The 25,559-nt window shown below is 39.1% G+C and overlaps 1 protein-coding gene across 1 annotated transcript; it reads right to left on the reverse strand.

The window, feature by feature from the left end:
• Positions 1-691: 691 nt before the first annotated feature.
• hs2st1a (heparan sulfate 2-O-sulfotransferase 1a) lies at positions 692-23,426 on the reverse strand. Its single transcript, XM_036565377.1, has 8 exons — positions 23,310-23,426; positions 21,041-21,220; positions 11,739-11,974; positions 10,984-11,069; positions 9,837-9,975; positions 8,633-8,730; positions 4,730-4,887; positions 692-2,236 (listed from the first exon to the last, which is right to left on the reverse strand). The coding sequence occupies exons 2-8, from the start codon at positions 21,162-21,164 to the stop codon at positions 2,010-2,012; spliced, it is 1,068 nt and encodes a 355-aa protein (XP_036421270.1). The 5' UTR covers positions 21,165-21,220; positions 23,310-23,426; the 3' UTR covers positions 692-2,009.
• Between the last annotated feature and the right edge of the window lie 2,133 nt (positions 23,427-25,559).

Raw genomic sequence — 25,559 nt, forward strand, 5'->3', positions numbered from 1 at the left:
CCTATATAGTAAGTGGAGCTGATGAGGTGGTCATAATGTTACGCCTGATCGGTGTATGCATTAGTAATAAAGCCCAGTCAAAATTACTGGGTAAATGTGCACTGAAAGCAACGATCACCTCCGAGAAACTTTCTGAAACCAAAAAAAAACAAATATACTCACATTTACTCAGTTTTCATGTTGTCCTGCACACGGTGCAAGAAAGGGCTATCCAGGCAGGTTAGTAGTCATCTAGAGACTTTTGCACACATTAAAAAAATTCAAATGCTGTGTTCACATTACCAGGCTGAAGTGGCACAAATCCGATTTTCTTCCCTAATGTGACTCAGATCTGATGTTTTCAGGGCTGTGTGGACACAAATCTGATCTTTTCAAATCTAACCTGAGTCACTTTCATATGTGGTCCTATGATCGGATACGTATCCGATTCGTGGCCATGTGACCTTAATGTGACGCTCAGATCGGAATTCATTTGCTTTTTCTCCGCTGCGCCATCATTCAGCGTTACCATGGCAGCAGCGCCGAACAGAAGTTAAAGCCTGTAAACGGTGGAAAAGCAGCTCATCTCACCTTTTTCTCCTTCGTCTCGCTCTAATAATGAAGCTGAGAGCTGATCAGAGTTAATGATCTTCTCAGCGAAGCTCGTTCTGCTCGTTAGTTTGTGCTGATGATGATTGCGATTCATTCACGTGACGTTACTGAGTAGGATGAGCTCATGAGGGTCATTTCAGGACGCCAGTTCATCACATTAATAACAGATTTGAATCACTTACCTAAATGAGTGTGAACCATCGTGTCAGAGAGATCGGATTTGAGGAAAAAACCGGATTCGAGTAATGAGGCTCGTAATGTGAACGCAGCTAAATACAAAACAGGGAAGTGGAAGAACAGAAAAACAAAAACAACCACCAAAGCAATAAAGTAACACAGATCCGGTTGAACAATCCCTAAAAATAATTACACATTCTAGAACGATGTTCTTCAGACAGCAGATCACTCGAGGGTGAACAACAAGACTAACCCGCTCGAGGGTTAATGGAACAAGTGTGGCGTCTAAAATTCCAGCAGCACGTTTTCCAGATTTAAACGACCCGTCTGCACTCTTAAAAATAAAGCCTCTTGGTTCGTACGGTTCTAGGATAAAGCATTTAACTGGTATAGATTCTTCTCATCATACTGAGGTTCTTTAAACATCCCAATTACAGACACTATACTTTAAAGAACGTTCTACTGAAAGGTTCCTTACATACAAAAGTGAAAAGAACGCCTTATTTGTAAGAGTGAGGTGAAATGAGGTTGTGGGGTTGGACGATGGCATGAAGAAGACTTCAGTGACCCGAAGCTCCGTTCAGGGTGGCAGTGCCAGCAGGAACATCTGCCAACCCTGAGTTCACTACTGTGCACCACTAATTAAAGGAAACCTCCACCCAAAATACAAACAGAGCTAATGATAAATAAAAGCTGCTGGGAAGTCATTAGCTTCATCTCATTCATGTGATGCTAACTGGCTTCCATTCATGTTGGCAGTCGCCAAAAACGCTAACGTGGCTAACACACCAACATAAAAACACTATGGACTGTTGGCGCTATCTGGCTTCTGCTAGCTTCCATTCACATTAGCCACACCAGCATCCAGAAAGCTAACATGGCTAAAAATGAATTAAAGCTACATGCATTCACACACGACGCTAGATGGCGTCTTCTAGCTCGTATTCATGATTAGCAACGTTTTTGGGTGAAATATTCCTCTAATAAAGTCAGGCGATGTGGTGATCAGAACTAATAACCGTTGATGAGTGTCCATTGTTTACAGCTGCGTCGCTAAGAGTCTGACGTGAAGCCGAGGCAGGACCTCTCTCTGCTAACTCCCTGCTACATACAGCTGCCCCACATGGACACCTCTGCGTTCAGGTGGCCGAAAGTCGTCAGGTCCAGGTGGGGTGGTGTCCAGCCACGCTGGGCTGGATATATGACGACAGTGTACGGCACAAGAGTACAACTTTTACATCTCACGTCGTTTTCGGATAGATTTTCTCGTAGAAAAAGTTCTGCGCCAGAAGGTAAAGTTCTCCGTCCTTTTCCCGGACCGCGTGAGCGCGGGCAAACTGGAACTGCTCCAGCGCAAACTCATAAAACTCGTTCTCCATCTTCCAGATGGCCGACTGCTGCAGCCTGGCTATGGACTCTTTAGTGGGCGGCTTTTTCTCGCTGGTTTTCCTCAGATGGGATTTCTTCCCTGTGGGAGGACACAGAAACGTATCAGGAACCAGATTACAGAAACATCCTAAATCTCATCTAACTCTTATTAACATCTACATCTGCGGCCGTGTTACAGAAACTTCCTCTCCTCTTGTCTTAACTTAAGATCTGACAGGTCAAGATGAGGTTTTTCACAAATTCGTATTACAGAAGCAAAACTGATCTTAATTTAGGAATCTTATCTAATCTTAGAGCATCTTTTCTTATCTCAAGTTACGAAATCTTAACTTTCTCGTTCAAAGTCGACAATCAACTGTCGTGTCTGTTACCTAGCAACTGACCATACGTGCACAGCTGAAACGTAAACACATAATGAAGCTAGTTAGCCAGACGGCTAACGTTAGCTGCCGTTAGTGAGGTAAAAAGGCAAACAAAACTAAAACATGATAAACTGAAAGTTAAGAATATTGTTTCAGCGCTTTGTGCTGTTTATCAGAGCGTCTCAGTCTCCAGTTTCAGTCTCCATTTCCCAAACGCTTTAGCCGAGCGCGCTAACGTTACTCCTCCTAATAAACAGACACACGTTCAGCTCCGTCTCCTCATTATTCACCACCATCGCTGTAATATTTTATCTAATGAGTTTTATCAAACAATAACACACTAAGGTAATAAGAGGGACGGTGGAGATCGTGTCTGCAGGGTCTGGGCTTTTAAAACGCTGTTTAAAACTCAAGTCAAAGCACCTTTTTCAATGTAGATAAATGTGGCGTCATCATGCTACCGGTCACGGCATAAAAAAATAGAAACAGACGATTAAAACAGAAGTTAAGACAGTTCTGGAGATATTTTAGCAACTTAGGATGTTTCTGTAAAATGTTTTCTCATCTGGAAATAAGATTATAGACTTAAGAACTGTTGTTCTGTAACGGCTTCTGTCCTTAACTTCAGTCTTAACTGAAGTTACCATGACAACAAAACAGATAAGATATAATCTCAGACTTTTCTGTAATATGGCCCCTGATCTGTTTGGTCACCATGACGACTTCAGTCAGGACTGGATGCAGTACAGACGCTATTCCAGAACAACAGTTCCTGACTTCATAATCTCATCATTAAGAAAACAGCATCACACAAACATCCTAACCTGACCGAATCTCCTAAATCCTGTCCTAACTTTAGGATGAACCCCAACAGGGTCCTCACTTCTGTTTAAGGTCCGTTTCTATGGTTTTTAGGCAGCTGAGTCAGCAGCATAGTTCACTACCAGCATAATGAGCTCCATTTATTTCTACTGTAAAACGCTGCTTTCACTGTGAGATGATTTTCTTTTCTAACTCTGCGTTTTAAAGATCTCAGACGCTGCAGACTCGATCTCCACCGCCCCTCTGATCACCTTCGTGTGTTAATGTTGATGATGAAATATTACAGTGATGGTGGTGAATAATGAGGAGACGGAGCTGAACGTGTGTCTGTTTATTAGGAGGAGTAACGTTAGCGCGCTCGGCTAAAGCGTCTGGGAAATGGAGACTGAAACTGAAGGAGCGGCGACGCTCTGATAAACAGCAGGGGGCGCTCTCACAGTAATCCTAACTATACACACTTAAAAATTATGGCTCTTCAAGTGTTCTTTAAAGAAAATGGTTCTATATAGAACTTTGAACACCAAAGAACCCTTTGCATGATTAAAGGGTTTTTTTGCAAATGGTTCTTCAGATTGATGGAGAATGTGTTTTACATGGTTCTATATAGAAGCTTTTCGAAAAGACTTCTATACAGCACCCAAAAGGGTTCTTCTATCCTTACGATGTCAAGCCTGTAACAATAAAACAACCCTTTTTGGTGCTATATAGAGCCCTTTTTAAAAAGGTTCTAAATAGAACCATTTAGAGCACATTCTTCATCAACCTGAAGAACCATTCAGCGATGCCAATATAAATGTATCAAAGTTATCATAGTGTCCATTTTGCACGAGACAAAAATTATTTTATTTCTATTTTTTAATTTTTTTCAAAAGTTTGCTGCAAACTTTGTGTTTATGTCTTCCTTTTAAAATGATTCAGATAATTTTGAGATATTTAATTGATATTAAATAGAAATGGTTCAATATCACCATTTCTTTTCTCCTTTTCCAACTATGAACTGACTACTAACTGACTATAAACGAACTAAACGTGTAGAGGATGTTAAACTCGCATGTTTACTGTATTCACTGTATTCTTAAATCTAACAAGCAAAATAATTAAGATAGCAGTCTACTGCATTAAGCTGCAGTGTTCCTGTTGCTGTGCCGGTATAAATTATACACTGCGGAAAGTCCCAATTTTAGGAGAAGCAGAACAGTCCAATCAAAAACAACTCTGTCAGGTTTATAAGACATTCCTTTAGCACAGAGCAGCAGCGCACTGGAAGCCTGGCTTCACCTTCTTTATTAATGCTCACTTATTAACTTTATTAATCCAAATTGAAATTATCATCCATCATAATAACAAACACATTATTTACAGTTCCACTCCACTTTGTTGGATCGTACCTGTTCTATAGAGCTCAGCAGCCCCTTTGAAAAAACGTGGCAGTGCAGCTTCCAGCATCATCACAAAGTCCTCCAGCTCCTCCGTCACTCCGACCAGCATGTACTCGTTCACCAGGTTGTACTTGGCCTGCTCCAGAGCCCAGTGGCTGCCGATGTTCCTGCAGAGAGTGGACCATCAGGAGAATCAGGAGACTCATGAGAATCCACAAACTCAAAAAACAAAAATTTAATCAGGACTAGACTTAAATGACATCTCGCTGCTGTCAGAAGAAAACCTCGTATCTCCAAAACGGTAACTTTACAGGAGAAGGAAAAAACATACTTCACTTTTAATGAAAGTCAATGGAACCAGAATTTTTCCAAGTCATTTTGGACTGTTTCTTTTGGTCCATCCTTCATGAAATTTCCCCACAATTTAAAGGGCAGCAGGCATTTTCAAAATATGTGAAAAAGTGAAAAATGACAAAAATGGAGATATGAGGTTTTCTTCCGACAGCAGCGATAAAAATATTTGATTATTTTAAAACATAAAGGACTAATGGTGGCACTTTACAGATCAGTTATAAGTGTGTAACGATATGATAATATTACGGTAACAAGTTGTACTTAACAAAATATGACAATGATTTTCATACTGTTATTAAATTACAAGTTAGTAACTGTAACAGTCATGTCAGTATTCACATGTAGATTTGATAACAGATATAACAGATTATTGGTGGTATTGTTACTACTATAACAATATTATGGACAATTATCAATAATGTTTTAATTATTATTATTATTATTATTATTACAAAACAGGTAACAAGTTGTGCTAACAATGAACTGAATGAAGAAAAATGCTCACTTTCTAGCTGTTACTAAAAATTCATATAAAGAAAGATACACAGATATGTGGAGTGATTTTCTTTCATCACTGAACTCATTTCAGAGCCTTTTGTCAGATCTGTGTTTTATAACAGACTAACAGTGTTTTGTTAACATATATAGATATACCAACCATGAGTTATTATTGAAATGATTTTCATAATGTAATTGCAGTCATAATTTCAGTGCAGTTAGCCAGATTATTCTGAAGAACTAACATTACCACCTGATGTGAAATGCAGAAAACTGAGAAAACAAGAAAGAAGGATTTGCATTTTTCAACTATAATAGCCTTTAACTTCAATTATCATCACTATTTAGTGACTACAGTCTCTTACTGTCTGTACATCACACTCTGCCTGACCATTTAAGGACATGACAGGTAAGAAACAAAGCAGAAACATTAGCAGAATTACTATTTACAGCACTAATACCACATCATTTCAGCAGAACCCCTGCACTGTTTACCCTACAATGATTTAAAGGAATTAGGGTCACATGTTAATTAAGCAGATGTTGTGCTGGACACCTTAATCCTATAAATATTTTGTATCAACTAGAAAATCAACTTTATTTATGAGTAATTAGAATGTTACCTTTTTTTTATTTTATCATCAACTACTTACCACTACAATTACAAACGTACTATTTATTAACGATTAGAAAATTAGTATGAAATGTGTTAGATTAGTCCAAACCGCTTCCATTATTTTACCATTTTATTACAATCTCGTTACTGTTTCAATTACTAATTTAGCAAGAAAACTAGCATGAAATTTTAGTACAACTGTTTACCATAATATTGCCATATTGTTCCCCCTTCTTACCGATCAGTGTTACTATAATAGCGACGCTCTAGTGACATCCTGCTTAAGAGAAGCGGCAGAAAACTGTCCTTCATGCGCTCAAGGCTGCTACTGCGCAAAAACAGCACAGCCAGCAAAACAGAACGCTGGCTATTCACGCTGAGGAAGTCAGATTAAGATTGGGAGACCCTTATTAATCCCACAATGGGGTAATTTCACCTCCGCATTTGACCCATCTGTGCAGTGAAACACCACATACACAGTAGTGAACACACACACTAGGGGGCAGTGAGCACACTTGCCCGGAGCGGTGGGCAGCCCTATCCGCAGCGCCTGGGTAGCAGTTGGGGGTTAGGTGTCTTGCTCAAGGGCACTTCAGTCATATAGTGTCAGCTGAGGGGACTGAACCAGCAACCTTCCGGTCGCAAGGCTGGTTCCCTAACCTGCAGCCCACGACTGCTGTCCTGTTACGTGCTGTTAACAGATGCTGTTTAACAGGACTTTCACGGCAAATGTGATGCGCACATCCTGGTAAAATACTGTTTAAAGACCAAGCATTAGGTGTAAAAGTATGCTGGTAATGTAGGGGGGAGTTCTGTGTTTCAAAGCACTGTTACTGTGGTAATTATGTCTTTCACCACAGGGTGTCAGCAGAGTACAGACAGCACACACTGAGGCTGGACTTACGCTACGACTTTTACTCCAATTTTAATCCCAGTGGCTGGAAACTCAATCAGAAGTGACTGACGAGTCAACTTTTAGCCTTCTGATTGAGCTCCGGAGCAACCGGGGGTCTTGATTATTTATAATAATAATAACAAACAAAATGTTCAGCGTCAGATGGTCACTGCAGTAACTCAGACACTGATTCAGGCAACAGCCAATAACAGAGCTAGAAAAGACCAGAGGCAAACAGGCGAATACGAGATCAGAGCTATGAAATATTTCTCCAGCTCTGACTGTGACATCTGCGTTTCTCAACCACATATCCATCCCCAGGTCTGCAGGTCCACGGTGCTTCTCCCGTGAGCACAAACGCACCAGCAGTTTTAGCCAATTTAGCTCTGTTTGTAATGTAGGATGACAGAGACTGTGGGGCTCTGAGTGCTTTTTCATGTTTGTGTGTGTTTTATTCTGTCTTCGCCTTATCGTCTAGTGTGCGTGACAAAAGTACCATAATATGCTAACGCTAACCAGACACTAGAAGACTTGGAGAAGAATCTGTAAAGACTTTTGAAAGACTAAAGTCTGACACCCTCTCACACCTAAAGACAAGGTCACAGTTTTTAGTCACAGACTATGATTTTGCAAAGACTGGGGATCTTTCAGGGATCTTTCAAGACTGCAACTAGATTTTTGAGATTATTTCCCATCAGGCACCTGGTGGAAATTTACAAGCAGATAAACACTTTTCCTTCCACTATGGTGATACAGATGGGAAAACACGTTGGCTGGATATGTAAAGATCTGGGGCTCAGAGCACTTCACTGTATTCTGGCAGATCATCACCCAGAATCTTTAATTAACCTGTAAAATGTGCAGCTACTCTTTATTTAACATAAAGATTTACACATCAACACAACATGCAGTGATTCAGCACTGCTGATTGGGTTTTATGAACTAAACCATAAGAAACAAAATAAGAAACCAGTGTAACAGGAAGCAAAGAAAAAGCGAAAAATAAAAAAAACAGCATTGATTATTTTTATTAATGCCATAGTTAAAGTCCTCTGCACGTTTCCTTACATCACTGCTACATTCAGTGAACCTGAAATATTAAAACAGTCGGTTTACATTTTTAAGTTAATATGATTTTTGTTTTGAAGGGCAGCCTTTTTTACAGAGATTTCAGGTTCTCATGCATGCATTTTCTCCCTTGCTCTCTCTCTCTCTCTCGCTCTATCGCGCCGCGGGCCTGCGCTCGCCCACTCGCTCTCGCGCCCCGGCACGTCACTATTGGCATGAGCCAAGACTTAAAAGTTACGAGTTAAGCCGGCCGTCCTGACCACCTCACACTAAACGATCGAGATGATGCGAGCGCGATGCAACTCCAGCACGACTCTCATGATTTTATCCCGACACTGGAAATTTGTCTGCGACAGTGAAATCGCTTGAAAAGTCGCTTGGTGTGAGGCCAGCATAAGTGTGTGATGGTTTCTGTTCAGAAATCTGTTAGGATATTAAAAACGGTGCAGTGCACACTCAGCTCAAAGACCCCCAGACTGACCAGCACTCGGAGTAATGGCCACAGAAGAAAGGAATCTGGAGCCAGAGTTTCTCAGGAGCACAGTCTGATCCTCCTGCAGCTACGCACTCATCAAACGTCTGAAAAACAACACACAGCAAGGTTATAAAACGTATTCAAAACGATGTTCACTGAACACGCAGTTTTCATAGTGACAGGAATATAATTTCTTTATAAAACAAGTGCAAACAGTGAAGATGATGCCTGTACATGAAATTATTTCCAAAACAAAAATGAAATAATAATAAAAACCCTCAAACCGTGTGGAGCTGTTCAGTGATCTCTAATGTTGTTTCTCACACTGTACGACTAGATAACAGCGTAACTTACAGTCCCAGAAACCACAGGAAGTCTATTAGATATCACTTAAAAATAAATTCCACTGATTTTTAAAACATTCTACATAATTCAGTGGTTGAGACACAAAGTCATTCAGTGTGGTGTGATGTGAAATAGTTCACTGTAGAGAAATTTACCCTCTGATTTTTTTTTTTACAGTAGTTTAGTTTATATTTTCATTCAGTAATGGGATTTATTATCCAAAACCATCAGTGAACCTACATGTGCGTTCTGAGTTTTATATGGAATGTTGATGATGGAAAAATAGTGGAAAATTTGAAAATAGTAAGTTTTCTGTGGGGACTATTTTGCCTCAGAACACCCTACATGCACCCCTCCACCATGATTTAATAAAAGTAAAAATTTTAGACTAAAAACTTCAAAACTATCATAAAACAGTGTCTCAGTCATCAGGCAGGGCAACTTTCTATGATGGAGCTTTTAGAGGTGGACGTCTGGTTCCTATCACCACCACTGTGAACAGTTCTGACTCAGTGAGTTTCTCTAGAGCAGAGCGTTTCACACCAAACCACTCTGAACGACTCTGTTTACATCTGAACCGTTTAATTATGCAGAAGAATTTAGTGGAATTCCACTTTAGTAAATTCAGATTGGATAGCTAAACACTGAATTAGCAGCATTACCATGTAGCTCCAGGTTAAAACAAAAGAAGCAAACTTCAGACACCAAACATGCCTTGGCTGAGAGGCTACACCTACGGTAGGGGGAACTGTGTACGTCTGTTTGCTATTCCTTTAAAGCCTTTAACTGATACATAAATATGGTACAACAAGCAAGAACACCAAAGAAAGCGTAAAAGCTGAAAGGGAAAACGGCCCAGCCTGACCTTCTTGTCACCTTGTTTCCTGCGTCTCAGGCCTGGTCTGTAGTCGTCCCCAAAACGGAGGAAGTAGTAGTAGGATACCAGGCGCTCGATGGGGTCTCGGATCACATTGATGTAAATGGGCTTTTTTGTAACACCAAATCTGTCCAAAGAAGAAAACGGTGAATATGAACACTGCAAATAAATGATTCAGCAAGACGCTTAAAAATATATATATATATATTTTCCAATGTTTTTATTATTAAGAACAACATGGACAATATACTTCTACTGGATGTATATTACATGTGACTGCTGTATACATTGTACTATATTAAAACCTAATTATGTGACATAATTAAAGTTTCTCATGTTGGATTACATGAACACTTTGACTCATTAGAGCACCCACAGAAACTCATTAGGAGCTGTGGTTGGTCAGAAATCCCGTAGGACATAGTAAACAATACTGTGACTGGTTAGAAGCTCAACTGCATAGAAGCCGTTTTGCAATATCACTGCAAAGGTCAAAATAACACTAATGAATGTGAAATGATGTATTGAGCAGCCTCGTACAGCAAAAACTCCAAACTGAAACCCAGCAGACGTTTGAAGCTGTCTCGTCTCATTCTGTAGTCATGTTAGTAACTCTGGGTCTAAGCTGGTTTTCTCTTTTGGAAAAAACACCCACATCGTCTAAAATCAGCGCTTTCTTTCAAAGCTCTGAATGTCGTCAGATTCTCTAAATTATGAGGTCGTCAAGGAGAAAAAATATGAGCAAAAATACAAAATGTGTACATAAAAAAATGCATAATTCTTGCTCAGGCCACATTTTACTTTTTTCTTTTTTTTTCATCATGTAAACAGTGATTGTGTATTAAAATGTGCAGTAGTGTGTCTCTGTAGAGGATATGTAACTTATTTACACTTTGAAAATCAACACAAACATGGAATTTCACCAGGAGCGCACAAAAATTTGCCCTGTATCTGATTCAGGACTTCCCAGATGTAAGCGTCTAATCTCGATTGCTGGGAGTTTGTAAACAGCTTTAATTTTCAATAACTGTCAGTTTGCTTCCCGTTTTTCTTGTTGCTGTTTGTATTGCATCCATTGCAGTCCACTGCAGTGCAACAGCCCCACCTACTGGAGCTCAAACTGAGCAAAACTCACTTGGTAAAGTCGAGGAACGAAACGTGGCCGTGGTAGAACGCCGGCTTCATCTCCTTCCATGACGTCACATTCTTAACAAACCGCACCTGCGAAATAATTTTGAATGATCAACGTTAAACAGTAACTAAAAACACTAGAAATGATGTGAAAAATACAGTAAAATTCCCCTCAAAACAGAACACAAGTGTGACTATTTCAATTACATATAAATGTAAAATACTAAAGAGAGAGCAAGCATTCATTACTAAACATCTAAAATAGAAGCCATACCGCCCCCTACACTTCCTGTTGTGTATTACAGTCTGTCAGAATGACTGTGTGTATCATATGAACATTATAGAGGCTTTTTAAATGAAACAGTAGAAGCCATATCGCCCCCTACGCTTCCTGTAGTGTATTACAGTCTGTCAGAGTGACTGTGTGGATCATATGAACATTATAGAGGCTTTTTAAATGAAACAGTAGAAGCCATATCGCCCCCTACGCTTCCTGTAGTGTATTACAGTCTGTCAGAGTGACTGTATCATATGAACATTATAGAGGCTTTTTAAATGAAACCGTTTAATTTTCTTTTTAACTGCGTATTTATAACTGTATCTTTCACACTTATATTCTCAATCAAAAACGGATTTTCTGCTTTATTAAAACTCTGTAATCCCACCTAAAGACTAGAATAAATCTCATGAACTAAGTGAGCACAGTTTCAGATGAATTCTTTCTGATGTATAATGGTGGGGTGGAGTGGGGTCTCTGACCTGGTCCTGCAGGGACATGACGGGGTTGTTCTTGGTGGTGTTGATGTGCAGGACGTGGTAGCGGTTCTTGCTGCACAGGTCGTAGGCGATGTTGGTGAAGGAGGTGCTGGCTGTTTTGGGAACTCTGTTGTAGATGACCACCACATCATCCTCTTCATCTGCTGTGACCTCCCTCAATCCCTCCTGAACATGACGGTCATCAACCGCTCGTACCTCATGTCTGGCTATGGCACGTTCTGCAAAGGAGAGGACAAAGGAATAAAAAAAACAACCATTTTAAATGTAGCTGCTCAGCCGAGACATGTTCAGTGTCTGTTGTCTATAAAAATGGACAAAAGTACAGAAATAAATCAGGCTTTACAATGTTTGTAGTTACAGTTGTATGTAAAAAAAACAAACACTTTTGCACATTTTAATACACAAACTACTGTTTATTTACTGAATTTAACCTACTGGGGGAAAAATAATACATAAAATGTAGCCTGCGCAAATTTTATGTGGCACATTTATGTTTTATTTTTTTACAATATCTTAAACTCAGCACACAAATAGAAACTGTGCTCTAAAATCTGCAGAAACTGCAAATACATATTTAAGGAAGCTCTCTGTAGAGGATGTGTTTTCACTTAACTTATCTTCACTTAGAAAATCAACAAAACATGCAGTTAGCCTGGGGGGCATTTCAACTTTTAAACAGGCCATAACAGTGTGTCATATGGTATCTGAAACCACATAATCAAGTCTAAAATAACTACACAGGGTTTGCGATGTTTTAGGCTAATTGGTGGGGTATAATTCTCTGGGTTATAATTTTCATTACTGTTTTCCTGTTCAGAATTGTAGTTTGTGACAAACTAAATAAAAAAGGAACGCATTTTCAGCTTTGTTAGATCATGTTCTTTGCATATCAAATAAATGGAACAACTTTTGTTAAAAAAAGAAAAATCACTTAATTAACAGAAATGACCACGTTTTTGGCCATAAACACTTAATATTGTCTAATTTCATCAGTCATAATTATCGGTTGCCTCTTCTACTCAGCAGTACTGTTATACGCTCTAAAATGACCCTGTCTGTGCACCTTGATACCCCAGTGTTAATACTGAATCAGACTGTTAGCCTAATTTGTGCCGTATTAACTCATTCATGCACAACAACTGAGAAAAAATGCCACAGAACTTCTGACTGGTCTAAAGCAGAGGACTGGATACTGGATTAAAGGTCCGAATTTGAAGACCTTAGAGGAACATCTAACAGTACTCACTGAATTTTTTATTACATATGTCATACGCTATATGGCCAAAAGTATGTGGACAGTCCTAAATATTGGCTTCAGCTGCAAAAGCTTCATATAGACACCCATGGTTGTGAAATGGGATGTCCAACAAGCTCAGGTGTCCACATACTTAAGGCCATATAATGGACTAATCAAATTTGGATTTTCTAAGCAGCTCCAAAAGTCTGTATGAGCAAAAGATTGAATGTGCTTTAAAATTAAAAACTCTGAATTTCTACAGACTTGTGGTAAGTTTTGAGAACACATGGACTGAAGGACGTAACATTTCAGATACGGACATTACTGAATGAAGGAAACGTGAATGTGAGAAATGACCTAATGTAGTGACCTGTAGCAGGAGCTCAGACTCTTTTAGGCCTTTAGCTCCTGTAAGCACAGAGACGTGATGAGCCCATGAAATCCAACACTTACACCTGTCAGACAGCGCAGGTGAATCCACTACAGTCAGCTTAACTGTCAAACGGACAGATTAGACTCTGACGAATGTCTTGTAAAAAAGGCAGCGAGTCAGGTTATGACTAATTTTAGATTTCCACGTTTCCAAATTTCTTACGTTCAATGCAAAACAGTCATCCTGTATAAAACTACTCAGTAAGACTGTTTGTGCTTGGGAAGACTTTGCAATCATAGAAATATAAATTATAAACCCAAACGGGGGTTTATAATTTATCTTATTCCCCTTTGGAATAAACGTTTTCAAAGCCACGTTCTTACATTTTGTTTCATTTTATGTGGAGATTCTGTCTCAGTTTTCTCTCTTCTATCCAAACAGATTCTGATTTTAGGAGATATTTGAACACTGTTTGAATTTGATGAAAAGTTAATGTTGTGTGTACGTCTCTTGTTTTGCAGAAAAAACATCTTTTTTTCATATTTGAGTCATTTTCTTGACATCGCAATAAGCGAAAAAAGTCTGAGGTGGAGCATCAAAACTGTCAATATAGACTGTACATCAAATGTAAATGCAACTGAGTATGTAACTCGCTACTTGATCATTTATGAAATTGTTGTCATTTTAATAGTGCAGCAAAACGACAGTAATAACTCAAGTAGTTACAAGTAGAGTTGCATGACATATTGAACGTTCAGTGCTTACTAGATGATAAACACTTCACTACTACTGACAAATTCACTGCTGTTGATTAATTCCTAAGATGTGTCAACACTTTAATAGTGTTGTATTCCTCCTTATTTATTTTTTAGAAGATATTAGATATAAGAGGACTTCAGATTTCCTTACATAAGGAAGGAGAAAGTCAAAAGAAAATAAGCAAGTTTCAAAAACTGGAGTTCAAACCCAACTAAAAGCTACAGAGAAAATGGGGCTCCTAACAACCACCTGGAAGACCTGGTAGACACCAAAACTGTCCCCCATCAGATAAACAGCACTGAAAGCTTTCATCTCTGAGAGAGAGGAGAAAATCAAGCTGCTTCAGATCTGAAAACATCCACAGGTGTTTCTGTCCATCCTTCCACTGAGAGACGACTCAGCGCTGTGGGTCTGAAAGGATGTGTAGCTGATCAAGAAGAACCTCACTGAGAAAAGGAGACGGACACATCAAACAAAGAAGCTGAACGATGGACTGACCACCCCAGAGTCCAGACCTCAACACCACTGAATGTGTTTGATTACTTCAGAAAATGATCAACCAGCTTCTAAGACTGAACTTTGGAGGTGTGTCTGCAGATTCTTTGAGGAACTGAAAGTGAGTCTCCTGAGAAGAATGGAAGCTGGAATAAAGGTAAAGAGAGACTCACTGACACTGAAACAGCTGAGATTAGATTTTATTGTTTAGTTTCTGTAAATTTCTGTTAAATTGGTTTTGTTTTTTTCCTCCTGGTGCTGAAAAATGAATAACTTGTATCTAATGGCCGTTTTCACAGGAAATTAAATGAATGGTCATCTCTGACTGTTGGACAATACTGTTAAAGGGTTGAAGGCAAAAGCCTTGTCCAGATGGTCAGCAACCCAAATGTTAAGAAGAGCCATTTTGTCCTTCAACAAAACTCAAACCACCTTGGGAGGTACAACATTATACGTCCTTTGTCTTAGCTGTAAATATGTCTCAGTCTGTGCTGATGTCTTAGTTTAGGATAAAAATATAATATAAACAAAAACACAGACTCACTCTGCTCTGCTTTAAGCTTTAGCTCAGCTATAGCTGCTTTTCTCGCATCTCCAGCAGGAAACTTTTCCTCAGAAGTGGAACAGTTTCTTGTAAAATGTCTCAACGTTCAACTTTTTACGAGGCTGAAGTCGCTTCTCATTCTCCAGCTTCTTGTTCAAATTTTCCCGTTCCACCTTAAATGGTGTCTGAGGTGCCAGAATGTAACTCTTGCACCATTTCTCGTTGTATAATAAACGTATCAGGAAACCAGCTGGAGTGATTATAAATGAAATAGGTAATTCGTCTCCAAATCATCGAGGTTTGTCTTAAATCTCTCTCTTTAACGTTTCATTAGCTACTAGCTAGACGAGTCTGTGTCGCTTCAGTGACCAGCAGTCTGTGCACCAACCTTCAGGGTTAAAGGGTGAATTCGCAGTTCTACATTAACTCCAGTGTTTAAGACCATTTACTGTTAACCTTTTCAACTCCTTGACACCACAGGTGGTTCCAAAACGCACATCGTCATATTCTTCATAACTTTCATATTTCATAAGCTACATTCTAAAGGTGGGGGTTGTATGAGAGCTGTAACTGTCTTCTTTCCAGTCAAATAGATGGTGATGTAATTTTAAACCCTTATAATAAAAGAAGCTGAACTTTTCTACTGAAAGTCGACCCATTTTTCCACAAATCTGGGCTATAAACTATAAACAGATGGCGTCTCTTCAGTGATCTGCTCTGTAAACATTATTTTTATAAAATAATACAAAGAGCGTCTAAGATTTTTGGCTTTCAGCAGTAAATTGTAAGCATACAGCAATATGTGTGATCATAAAACACATGTTCTGTTAATCTGAGGGGAGCTTTTACAAAAAAGCAAAATAAATTTACATTTATTTCATGAAGTTACTGAATAATTTGCCTCACGATTTGGTCATGTAAATTCAGATGGACAAACCAAAATATACCCGGGAGAATAAGAGGTTAAACTGTGTTGAACGATCAGCAGAGCTTTATTTTACTGTAAAGGAGGATTATTTGATTTTCACCTACAAATCTAATTCTGCTGTGGAGCCACAACAGGGCAGTAAAAGAGCCTCATATTGCCGACACCTGGCCTTGACCATGCTTTCCATGTTTAGCTTAAATCATGGTGGTTTCTATGGAGTTCGCTATGAAAGAACAGCCAGCAGTGCTTTCATCAAGACCCTTCAGCCTCTTCATGACTGTTTGGGAATTTGATCTGTATACCTCACCGGTTTACTGTGCCAAAGCATAGCACATGGTTTGGAGCTGTAATGAAGGTATGATTTAGGTGCTGAACAGCGTCCAGCAGGTCTAAAAACAACACTGAACTCAAGTCCAAAATCCTCCCAAGAGCTTCCAGTGGGAAATGGAGGGGGACACTCTGAAGACATTCTAATAACACACCATCACCAGATCTGCTGAAAGACAGCTCATTATCTGCGAGTAGAGGCCTCTGGACTTGTCTGAGGTCTGAAAGCTGACACTGTGGTCTGAGGATGTCCTAAAATGTACACCGTCTCTTAGAGGCAGCTTTTGTACAGGCGTGATATCTGCCTGCAGCACAGAGCGTGTTTAACCAGTGCAGCGCAACAGCCGCATATTTAGAACAACCTCAATATTAGATACGATAAAAGTGGTACTGGGGTCTGAGGGTATTTTCTTGATCTTTGCATATATTCTTAAACTCGCCTTTGAAGGCTCTGGCATACAACATGACACCCATATATTATATTTATCGTTTTTATATTGAAATCGTAATTTGAAAGAGTGCAATTTTCAAATCGCAAGAGTTGCAATTTTTATTATATAGTACTTTATAAACAATGTTGTCTTAGGTTTTAAATGGAAAAACAATTAACTAATAACACAGAGCTTGCAGAGGAGCTGGACCAGTCAGAAGCTACAAAACATCTATGTTCCGTATGTGTGACATCACAACCATCACAACTAACTGGTATAGTCTGACGCTCTCAGCATTCAAGCTTCACGCCAGAAAAACTGGATATTTTGCTCTTCTTGGCCAAAAAAAGAGGGCCGGAAATTCATACAGAGAAAATTACAGCACGCATATATATATATATATATATATATATTATATTATATATATATATGTGTGTGTATATATATATATATATATATATATATATATATATATATATATATACACGCATACATACATACATACATATACACACACCTGATCATTTCCTTGACCTTTGAATACATCTAATTTCATCTTACTACTCTGCTTTGATTAATCTTTAGGAAAAGATTCAATGCACCAAGACTTATTTACATTTTAAAATAGCCTGAGAATTTTATTTTGGGCTCACAAACAAATTAACATGTTATTAAACTTTATTAGGATGAACCAGAAATGAATACAAACATTCTCATAATGATGCAGCTGAACCACCACTTTAAACTATTCTGCATCACCATGCATTTAAACCTCCTTCCTCTACTCTGTGAAGTTTCATCTAAAGCTGCCCAAATCAGATCTAAACCCTCAAATCCAATCATGCAAGCGTGATCAATGTGTAAACATCACCTCGAATAGGACTGGACTGCGTGTCCAGCTCCACTCACACAGTGATGATAAGTTGGATGACAGCTTACAGCCTATTTATGAAGATGTGAGTTACTGTCCTCTACAGTTACAGCCAGGAGCAGAAGCCGACCCTGTGAAGGTGCCTCACGGTCATCTATATTTGTGAGAACTTTTCGCACAGATGGTGAGCAGACAGAAAGCTTTACGCTCCTGCCAAACAACTGCAGACAGCCTACGAAGCCTAGAGAGGAGCTAATCAATATTATATAAAATTCCCAATATTTCAGAAGGGAAAATGTTCATAGCTTTGAATGGAAGTCAGTGGAACAAGATTTCACCCCCATCTAATTTTGGAGTATTTCTATTGGCCCATTCATAAAAAATTCATAAAGGGCAGCTGGATTTTTCAAATAATGGAGATACAATATTCAATAATGGAGATACAAGGGTTTTTCCTACAGCGATGAAATGTAAAGACACTAAGACAGATAAAATACAATGCCGTGAAAACGTTTTTGCCGCTCACCCAGTTTCTACTATTTTTACTAATGTGTCACATATAAATGTTTCAGATCATCCAACTAGTTTTAATAAGATAAAGACTACAAGAAAACGATCAATTCTGTTTACTGAAGATGAACATTTATTCAAAAACTATATCAACCGTGTGAAAAAGTAATTGCCCCCTAAACCTAATAACTTCTTGTGCCACCCTCGGCAACGACAACTGCAATCAAACGTTTGCGATGAGCCTTTCACGACGCAGTGGAGGAATGTTGGCCCACTCTTCTTCACAGAATTGTTTAAATTTGGCTACACTGGAGGGTTTTCGAGCATGAACTGACCGTTTAAGGTCTTGCCACAGCAGCTCAACGGGATTCAAGTCAGAACTTTGACTCCACTCCAAAACCTTAATTTTGTTTCTTTTGAGCCATGAACTTGAACCCAATGGTCAATCGAAATTTGGTTAACTGGTGGACTTATTATCTAAGGGGGCAATTTTTCACATAGGGCCAGAGCTGAACAGCATTTTTCCTTCAAACAAATTTAAAAACCAGCTTTTGGCGCTCACTCACACTGTGTTAGCTGTGGAGTTTATCCTGTGGGGTTAAGAGACTGACTGACTAGATTTATCATAGATCACCATCTTAAATTAAGCACATTGATTAAAAATAGCTGATTTTTAAGCTTTGTAATTTTTAAACAAGAAACATCTGATCAGTATCGGCTAAAGCTTAAAGTCTCAGTATCTGTATCGGAAGAGAAAAAGTGGTATCATGCCATCTATAACCCAAGAGGAATAGACTCAGCATTTTCCATTGAAAAGTTCATTAGTGGTGTTCAGAGGCCGACCGATACATCATTTGGCCGATAATAATAATGGATATCAACATGTGGTTTTACCAGTATCAGCCAAAATCTCCGTTTTATCAGCGTCAGTGAAAAACTGTCACCAATTATTGGCATGTTATCGGCGAAACCATCAACAGTAATTCATGCTGAAGTCATGATTTTAAACACAAAACACATCAAATGTATCCAAACTTAACATTTCACACAAGAATAACATGCTTTAACACAAAAATGAGATAAAATAAGTGCTCCAGTATTTATGTTATTACATTAAGACTGTGAGTTTCTGCTGTTAGTGTAGAGTTTAGGAAGAGTAACTATAGATAACCGAATCATATCAGACAGTAAAGCACTGTTTAACTAAAACCACTGGAGTGTAACATTCAAATCTAAAATAAAATACAGGCCCAATCCCATTTCTTCCTTTGACCTCTACCCTTTGTTTTCGAGTGTCACCCTAACCCCTTGGAACTGAGTTACAAGGCTTAGTGGTTGAAAAGTGGCCCTACGAAATGGGACCAAAAAAAACAAAACAAAAACAAAACAACAAACAAACAAAAAAGTATCACTTCATTAACAGTTACCAGCGCTGCTCTGTAGGCGACCCTGCCAGTCTGCAGTGACAGCAGAGGAGGGTAAAGTTCAGCTCCTCACTGCTGGGCTTTAGTTACATTTAGGGCATCATATGACTTCAAAGAGGGGGGCAATTATTTATTATCACCCACCCCTAATTCTTCAGTGATATGAAGCTGAAGTCAGATATTCTCCAGCTTCTTGTTCGAATTTTCCCATTCCACCTTAAATGGAGCAGCAGTTACATTCTGGCTCTTTAGGCGTCAGAACTGCTGGACTATTTAAGGTGGAACGGGAAAGTTAGCTAGCTAGCTAGCGGGACATTAGCATGCTATTAGCGATTTTTTTTGTGCTTGTTATGAAGAAAACGACCATAATACACTGAGACAACATTAAACTAAGATAATACAGTAGTTATCGTGATTTTTTTAATGGAGAAAATTCTCACATTTGTGTGTTTCTTTGGTCTCTTGTTCTCCATCTTGCCGGTTTTTCTTTTTTTCTCATAACTCTCTGTTTGGAGTCTCTGAAAAACCTCTGTTTGGAGGGTCATGTAGCCCCAACACTTCACCCTACCCCTCTATCTCAACAAGAATCGGGACACCCTACCCCTAGATGTGAACACGCAAAACAGAGGGCTAAGGGCTCAGTGGTAGGGGCGAGGGGTGAAATGGGATTGGGCCTAATTCTGCTGTGGAGCCGCAACAGGGCAGTAAAAGAGCTGCATGGGGCTCCGGAGGCACATGTTGCTGACCCCTGACCTAGCTAGAATTCCCCAATCACATGATATGTGATTTTTTAAAGGAGAAAATTCTCACATTTGTGGGTTTCTTTGGTCGCTCGGGCAGCCGTCTTGCCGGTTATTCTTTTTTTCTCATAACTCTCTGTTATGAACACGCAAAACAGAGGGCTAAGGGCTCAGTGGTAGGGGCAAGGGGTGAAATGGGATTGGGCCCAAATGTTCATATCAGTCAGGGCCTAGTCGGTATATGTGAAGTGTTAGTCGATTAAACTCTTTAAGCCCTAAGGGTCCATTTATGAGCGCACACTTTAACTTCTAGCTCTCATAACTACAATACATAGCATACATGCTTTATAGCAGCTGTGGAATAATTTCCAGGAATTCCTGACCAATAAGTCTTTGTTATTCCTGCTTATATTCTTATTTAATCTTTATTTTCATATTTTAAGATCAATAACGATAGTCCGTCTGGGGTCTATTCCGAATGAGGGCATTTTGGCTGCAAACCGTGGCTCGCAGGTTAAGCATCTCACCATGAGAACAGTGAAACAAGTCTCAGGTATTGTTCTTCAGTGTTATGTAAGGGTTCATAAACTGATCCCAGCTCGGTGTTCTCACTCTGAGAGGTCTGATAAAATCAGGAAGTCTCACCCAGCTTTCCCCTCGACTCCTCCAGCTTCTGGATCTGGTTCTCCAAGAAGACCATCGCCACGGCGAATGCCAGCAGCGCCAGGAGCTGATACTTGGGCGGCATCATCATCCTCCACAGAGCCATCAAATCAGCCGGGATGTGGAGGACATGCCGTGTGGCTCCACAGGACGGGCTGCGCTCTGCAAAACACGGATCAACAGATGAGGAAGATAAACACAGACACCCTCAGTCCCGCCTGTGACACCCACACATACACTGTGTATCCTAACAGCTTGTATAATCTCAACAGAAAAGCACTGACTAATAGAATGGGACTCTATGGAGAAGCTGCACATGAGCCTAAGGTCACCATGCCCAATGCCCAGCCTGGGCTGGAGGGGTATAAATCCCCCCAGCATTGGGCTGTGGAGCAGTGGAGCTGCGTTCTCTGGAGTGATGGAGCTCCATCCAATACATTTGGGATGAGTTGGAGTGATCCAGAACTGACCATCCAACAAATCCTCACAGCAATGCTGCAACATCCAACCATGGGATGGAGGTTAGGGAACCAGCCTTGTCACCAGAAGGTCGCTGGTTCGATCCCCTCAGCTGACAGTACATGACTAAAGTGCCCTTGAGCAAGGCACCTAACCCCCAACTGTTCCCCGGGCGCCGTGGATAGGGCTGCTCACCACTCCGGGCAAGTGTGCTCACTGCCCCCTAGTGTGTGTGTATTCACCAGTGTGTATGTGGTGTTTCACTGCACGGATGGGTTAAATGCGGAGGTCTAATTCCGATGTGTTCAGACACAGCTGGCTAAAAGGTTCATTCATTTCATTTCACCCCACCCAGTGTAAAGCATCCCAGAAGAGTAGAGGCTGTTACTGCAGCACAAACTCACTATAAATATCTGTGGACTTTTAGACGCACCTCTCTCTTTGTCTCTCACCTTTTTGGCTTGAATTATTAAGATTAATTAAGATTACTAAGATTTTTTTTTAACTTAAGAGAAATTCCACTGATTTTGAAAAATTTTCTGCAGAATAAGGTGGTTAAGATGTAAACAGAGTCGTTCAGAGTGGTTTGGTGTGAAACGCTCTGTTCTAGAGAAACTTACAGTCAGAATTGTTCACAGTGGTGGTGATAGGAACCAGACGTCCACCTCTAAAAGCTCCCTCACAGAAAGTTACTACATGAAATGGTTACGAAGACACCGCCTGATGACTGAGACACTGTTTTATGATAGTGTTGTACATGTTGTAATCAGTTTATAGTGGAAGAGTATGTGCAGGAAGCTGTGAGGCAAAATGATCCCAAAGGAAAACATTCTTTTTTCAAATTTTTCCACTATTTTCCATCATCAACATTCCATATAAACTCAGAAGACTCGTGTAGGTTCACTGGTGGTTCTGGATAGTAAATAAAATGTCTATATTTGTGTTGTAGTCATGGCGACCCCTGGTTCCTATCACCACCACTGTAAAGAAACCTGAACCATTTCACACCAAACCACTCTGAATCACTCTGTTTACATCTCAAACACTGAAATTAGGCAGCAATTCTGAAGAAATGAGTGGATTTTCCCTTAAAGTATCTTTAAATGTTGGCTGAAGCGGAACTATTGTCGTAAAGAAATAAAGAAAATAGATAACTTGCTGGCAAAGTTTTTAAATGTACTTCTGTGACTGAGCAACAACAACAAAAAAACTTAGCAAAAAACATTAAAAAGACTGATCAGAAAAACTCGTTTTCCTTTTCTTTTACAGATATTATAAACCACAAACAGCATATCTCTGTAAATGAACGAGAAATAATTACATATGGGAAATGAACATAAAAGTAATCTCCAAGAAAAACAGCACAACTCCACAATAAATAAACGATACAGTCTCCAAACAAAACGGCCCAGAAGTCTCAACATCTGTTTTAATATCTGAAATGTTTTGTGGAATAAATTCTGTGCGATGATTGTAAATAAATCGCTCCTCTCGTTTCTGATTAAAGTTACTAAAACCTAAATCTGATCTTCGCTGTTTCTGTCCTGCGCCATCACCACTCACTGTTAGCTTAGCTCAGATTTCCCCGTTCCACCTTAAATGGTGCAGCAGTTACACTCCGGCGCCTCAGGCTCTTCAATGCCCGCCGCTCCATTTAAGGTGGAACGGAGAAATCCGAACACGAAGCTGGCGAATGAGCTCAGCCCGGTTAGCTCACTCAAACTCAACGGCTACGGCAACAATAAGGAGTTTAATTCTCCAATGAGTCTCAGGGAAAGGTCAGCCACCTCACCTGCTGCCGAGAACGAAGATCAGACAACAAACAGTCCAGCTTTACGAGTCCAAACACGACAAACAGAACCACTCAGCAGCAACGACGGAGCCCGATCCGGACCGCTTCAGTCTTTACTTCCGGCTAGATGCGCAGCCACTTCCGGCTCTTTATAAAAGTTTAATATCGATGACATTAAATTTAAACGCATAATTTAATTAATGTTCTGGGTTTTTGTCAGATGCGCTGCGATAAATACACAATCGCAAATACATTCGATTAATATTTTTAAAATGGTACTTATATTTTTAAAATGGTACTTATTGTACTATGTGTTTAAGTTATTTATTCAAAATAATATCTCGAATTTCTCTGTTTTTTCTAATTTTTCATCATGATGCTTGTGATTGATTAATACCACAATTTTTGTTTGTAGTTGTTTTGCTTTTCACTCTAAAGCATTTGTGGATTAATTAAAGGCTTTACGTATAATAATAGATAGATGGATAGATAGATAGATAGATAGATAGATAGATAGATAGATATACAGAAATATACAGAGATCTGCAAAAGATCTATAACCTGAGATGAGAAAGGCAGTGCAATAACAGCATATAATGACAATACTAAATAAATATGTGTATATATTGGCTCTGAAATAAAGTGTCCAGATATGCAAGATGCGCGATAGGGGTTACAGAAAGTGCAATATGTACAGTAAGGTGTCCAGATGCGCAGATGGACAGAATAAACCTACGATTTAGCATGAGATTCAGCTTCAGTCCTCATCTCTCCTCTTCCCTCGTCCCTCTTCTCTTCTTAATATTGCTTAATATTTAATTTCTTAATATTCAAAATAATTCATAAAATATATATATATATATATATATATATATATATATATATACACATATATATAATCAATACTTTTTTCTCATTATTATTACTATTATTATTACTATTATTATTATTATTATTAAACAATAAAACAATACAGAACAAGTAATATAGGCATACACATAATGCATAACAGTACCAAAGCACTACCACAGAGAAATCAGGTGCATGTATGCATTTCAAACAAAGGTCTGATCTGAGGTCTGAGCAGTTTTAATTTTAAAATTAAAATTAGCTCAGTCAAGTTAAAAATAAAATAAGCATTAGCATTGCCCATACAGAACTCTGATATATGGCCATATTTGCACATACATCATAGAAAGCCCAGGCATATATTTAAAAATACAAATCTATGTACATATATGTTTTAAGCATATACAAGCATCAAATATCGGACATACATGCATATTATTTGCATCACACATTTACGTCTGACAGGCGGGTAAATACATACATGCATAATGTATAGATCACATATATGCTGTCTATCTCACATACATTTACATATACACATATCTAGTACACCATAAGGCTTTTTAAAGAAAAAAAAATGGATTATAAAACATGAAGCTAACATATATGAGTAATTTATGACATTGACACATGAATAATGTTTCCACTGTACATTGTTTAATATATGGGTTACACATATATGTTTGTATATGTTGATCTATGGCTGAAATACATGTACCATATTTGAAGATGGCCAATTTCAAATAAGTTGACATATATGTCACCTATATGTCCATAACCGTGCTGTTATTTCACGATAACATCACGTTTTTTCACAAACACTGTATCACTCCGCTGAGACGCTGTTGCTAAGCAACGACTTTGACAGCTGTAGGAGACGCTCAAGACATTTGAACGTTTTTACTTCTTACTTTGCCACAAACAGAAAATGGACACTTTTAAGATCACATTTGACCGACAGCCTATTTCAGGTTCTTGGTCTGGTCAGGTGGAGGCTGATGGCACAGGTACGGGAACAGCCACGGGAACAGCCCTCTCCTCCTCCTGCAATGCCGCAATGGACACCAATTCGTATTATTGTTCATTTATAATGGAATAAAATGATCCCGGTCAAAAGTGACTCGGGAACACTATGAGTGTTAGCCAAAACAAACACAACAGGAGGGTTAATACAAGGAACAGAATTTTTACATGCAAAATTTTCTAATAACTTTCTTAGGAGCTGTTTCAACAGGATACTGTACCCAAATGTTTGTTTTAGAAATTCAATTCTTCATTTTTCCCCCCAAATGATTATATATGTAAACTCTGATCTATGTATATTACATTTCCTGCCCCCCCAAAGGCTGAGGAAGCTCATTTCAAAATAATGAATGGAAAATATCCATCTAAAGCGTTTCT

This window comes from Colossoma macropomum, unplaced genomic scaffold, assembly GCF_904425465.1.
Source record: "Colossoma macropomum unplaced genomic scaffold, Colossoma_macropomum, whole genome shotgun sequence".
Classification (NCBI taxonomy): Eukaryota; Metazoa; Chordata; class Actinopteri; order Characiformes; family Serrasalmidae; genus Colossoma; species Colossoma macropomum.

Coding starts and splice junctions, on each gene's coding strand:
- hs2st1a (XM_036565377.1), bottom strand. CDS start 21,164: ATGGCTCTGTGGAGGATGATGATGCCGCCCAAGTATCAGCTCCTGGCG. Junction 11,975..21,040: donor GGAGTCGAGGGGAAAGCTGG/GTGAGACTTCCT, acceptor TCTCCTTTGCAG/AACGTGCCATAGCCAGACAT. Junction 2,237..4,729: donor TGCTGAGCTCTATAGAACAG/GTACGATCCAAC, acceptor GTCCTCCCACAG/GGAAGAAATCCCATCTGAGG.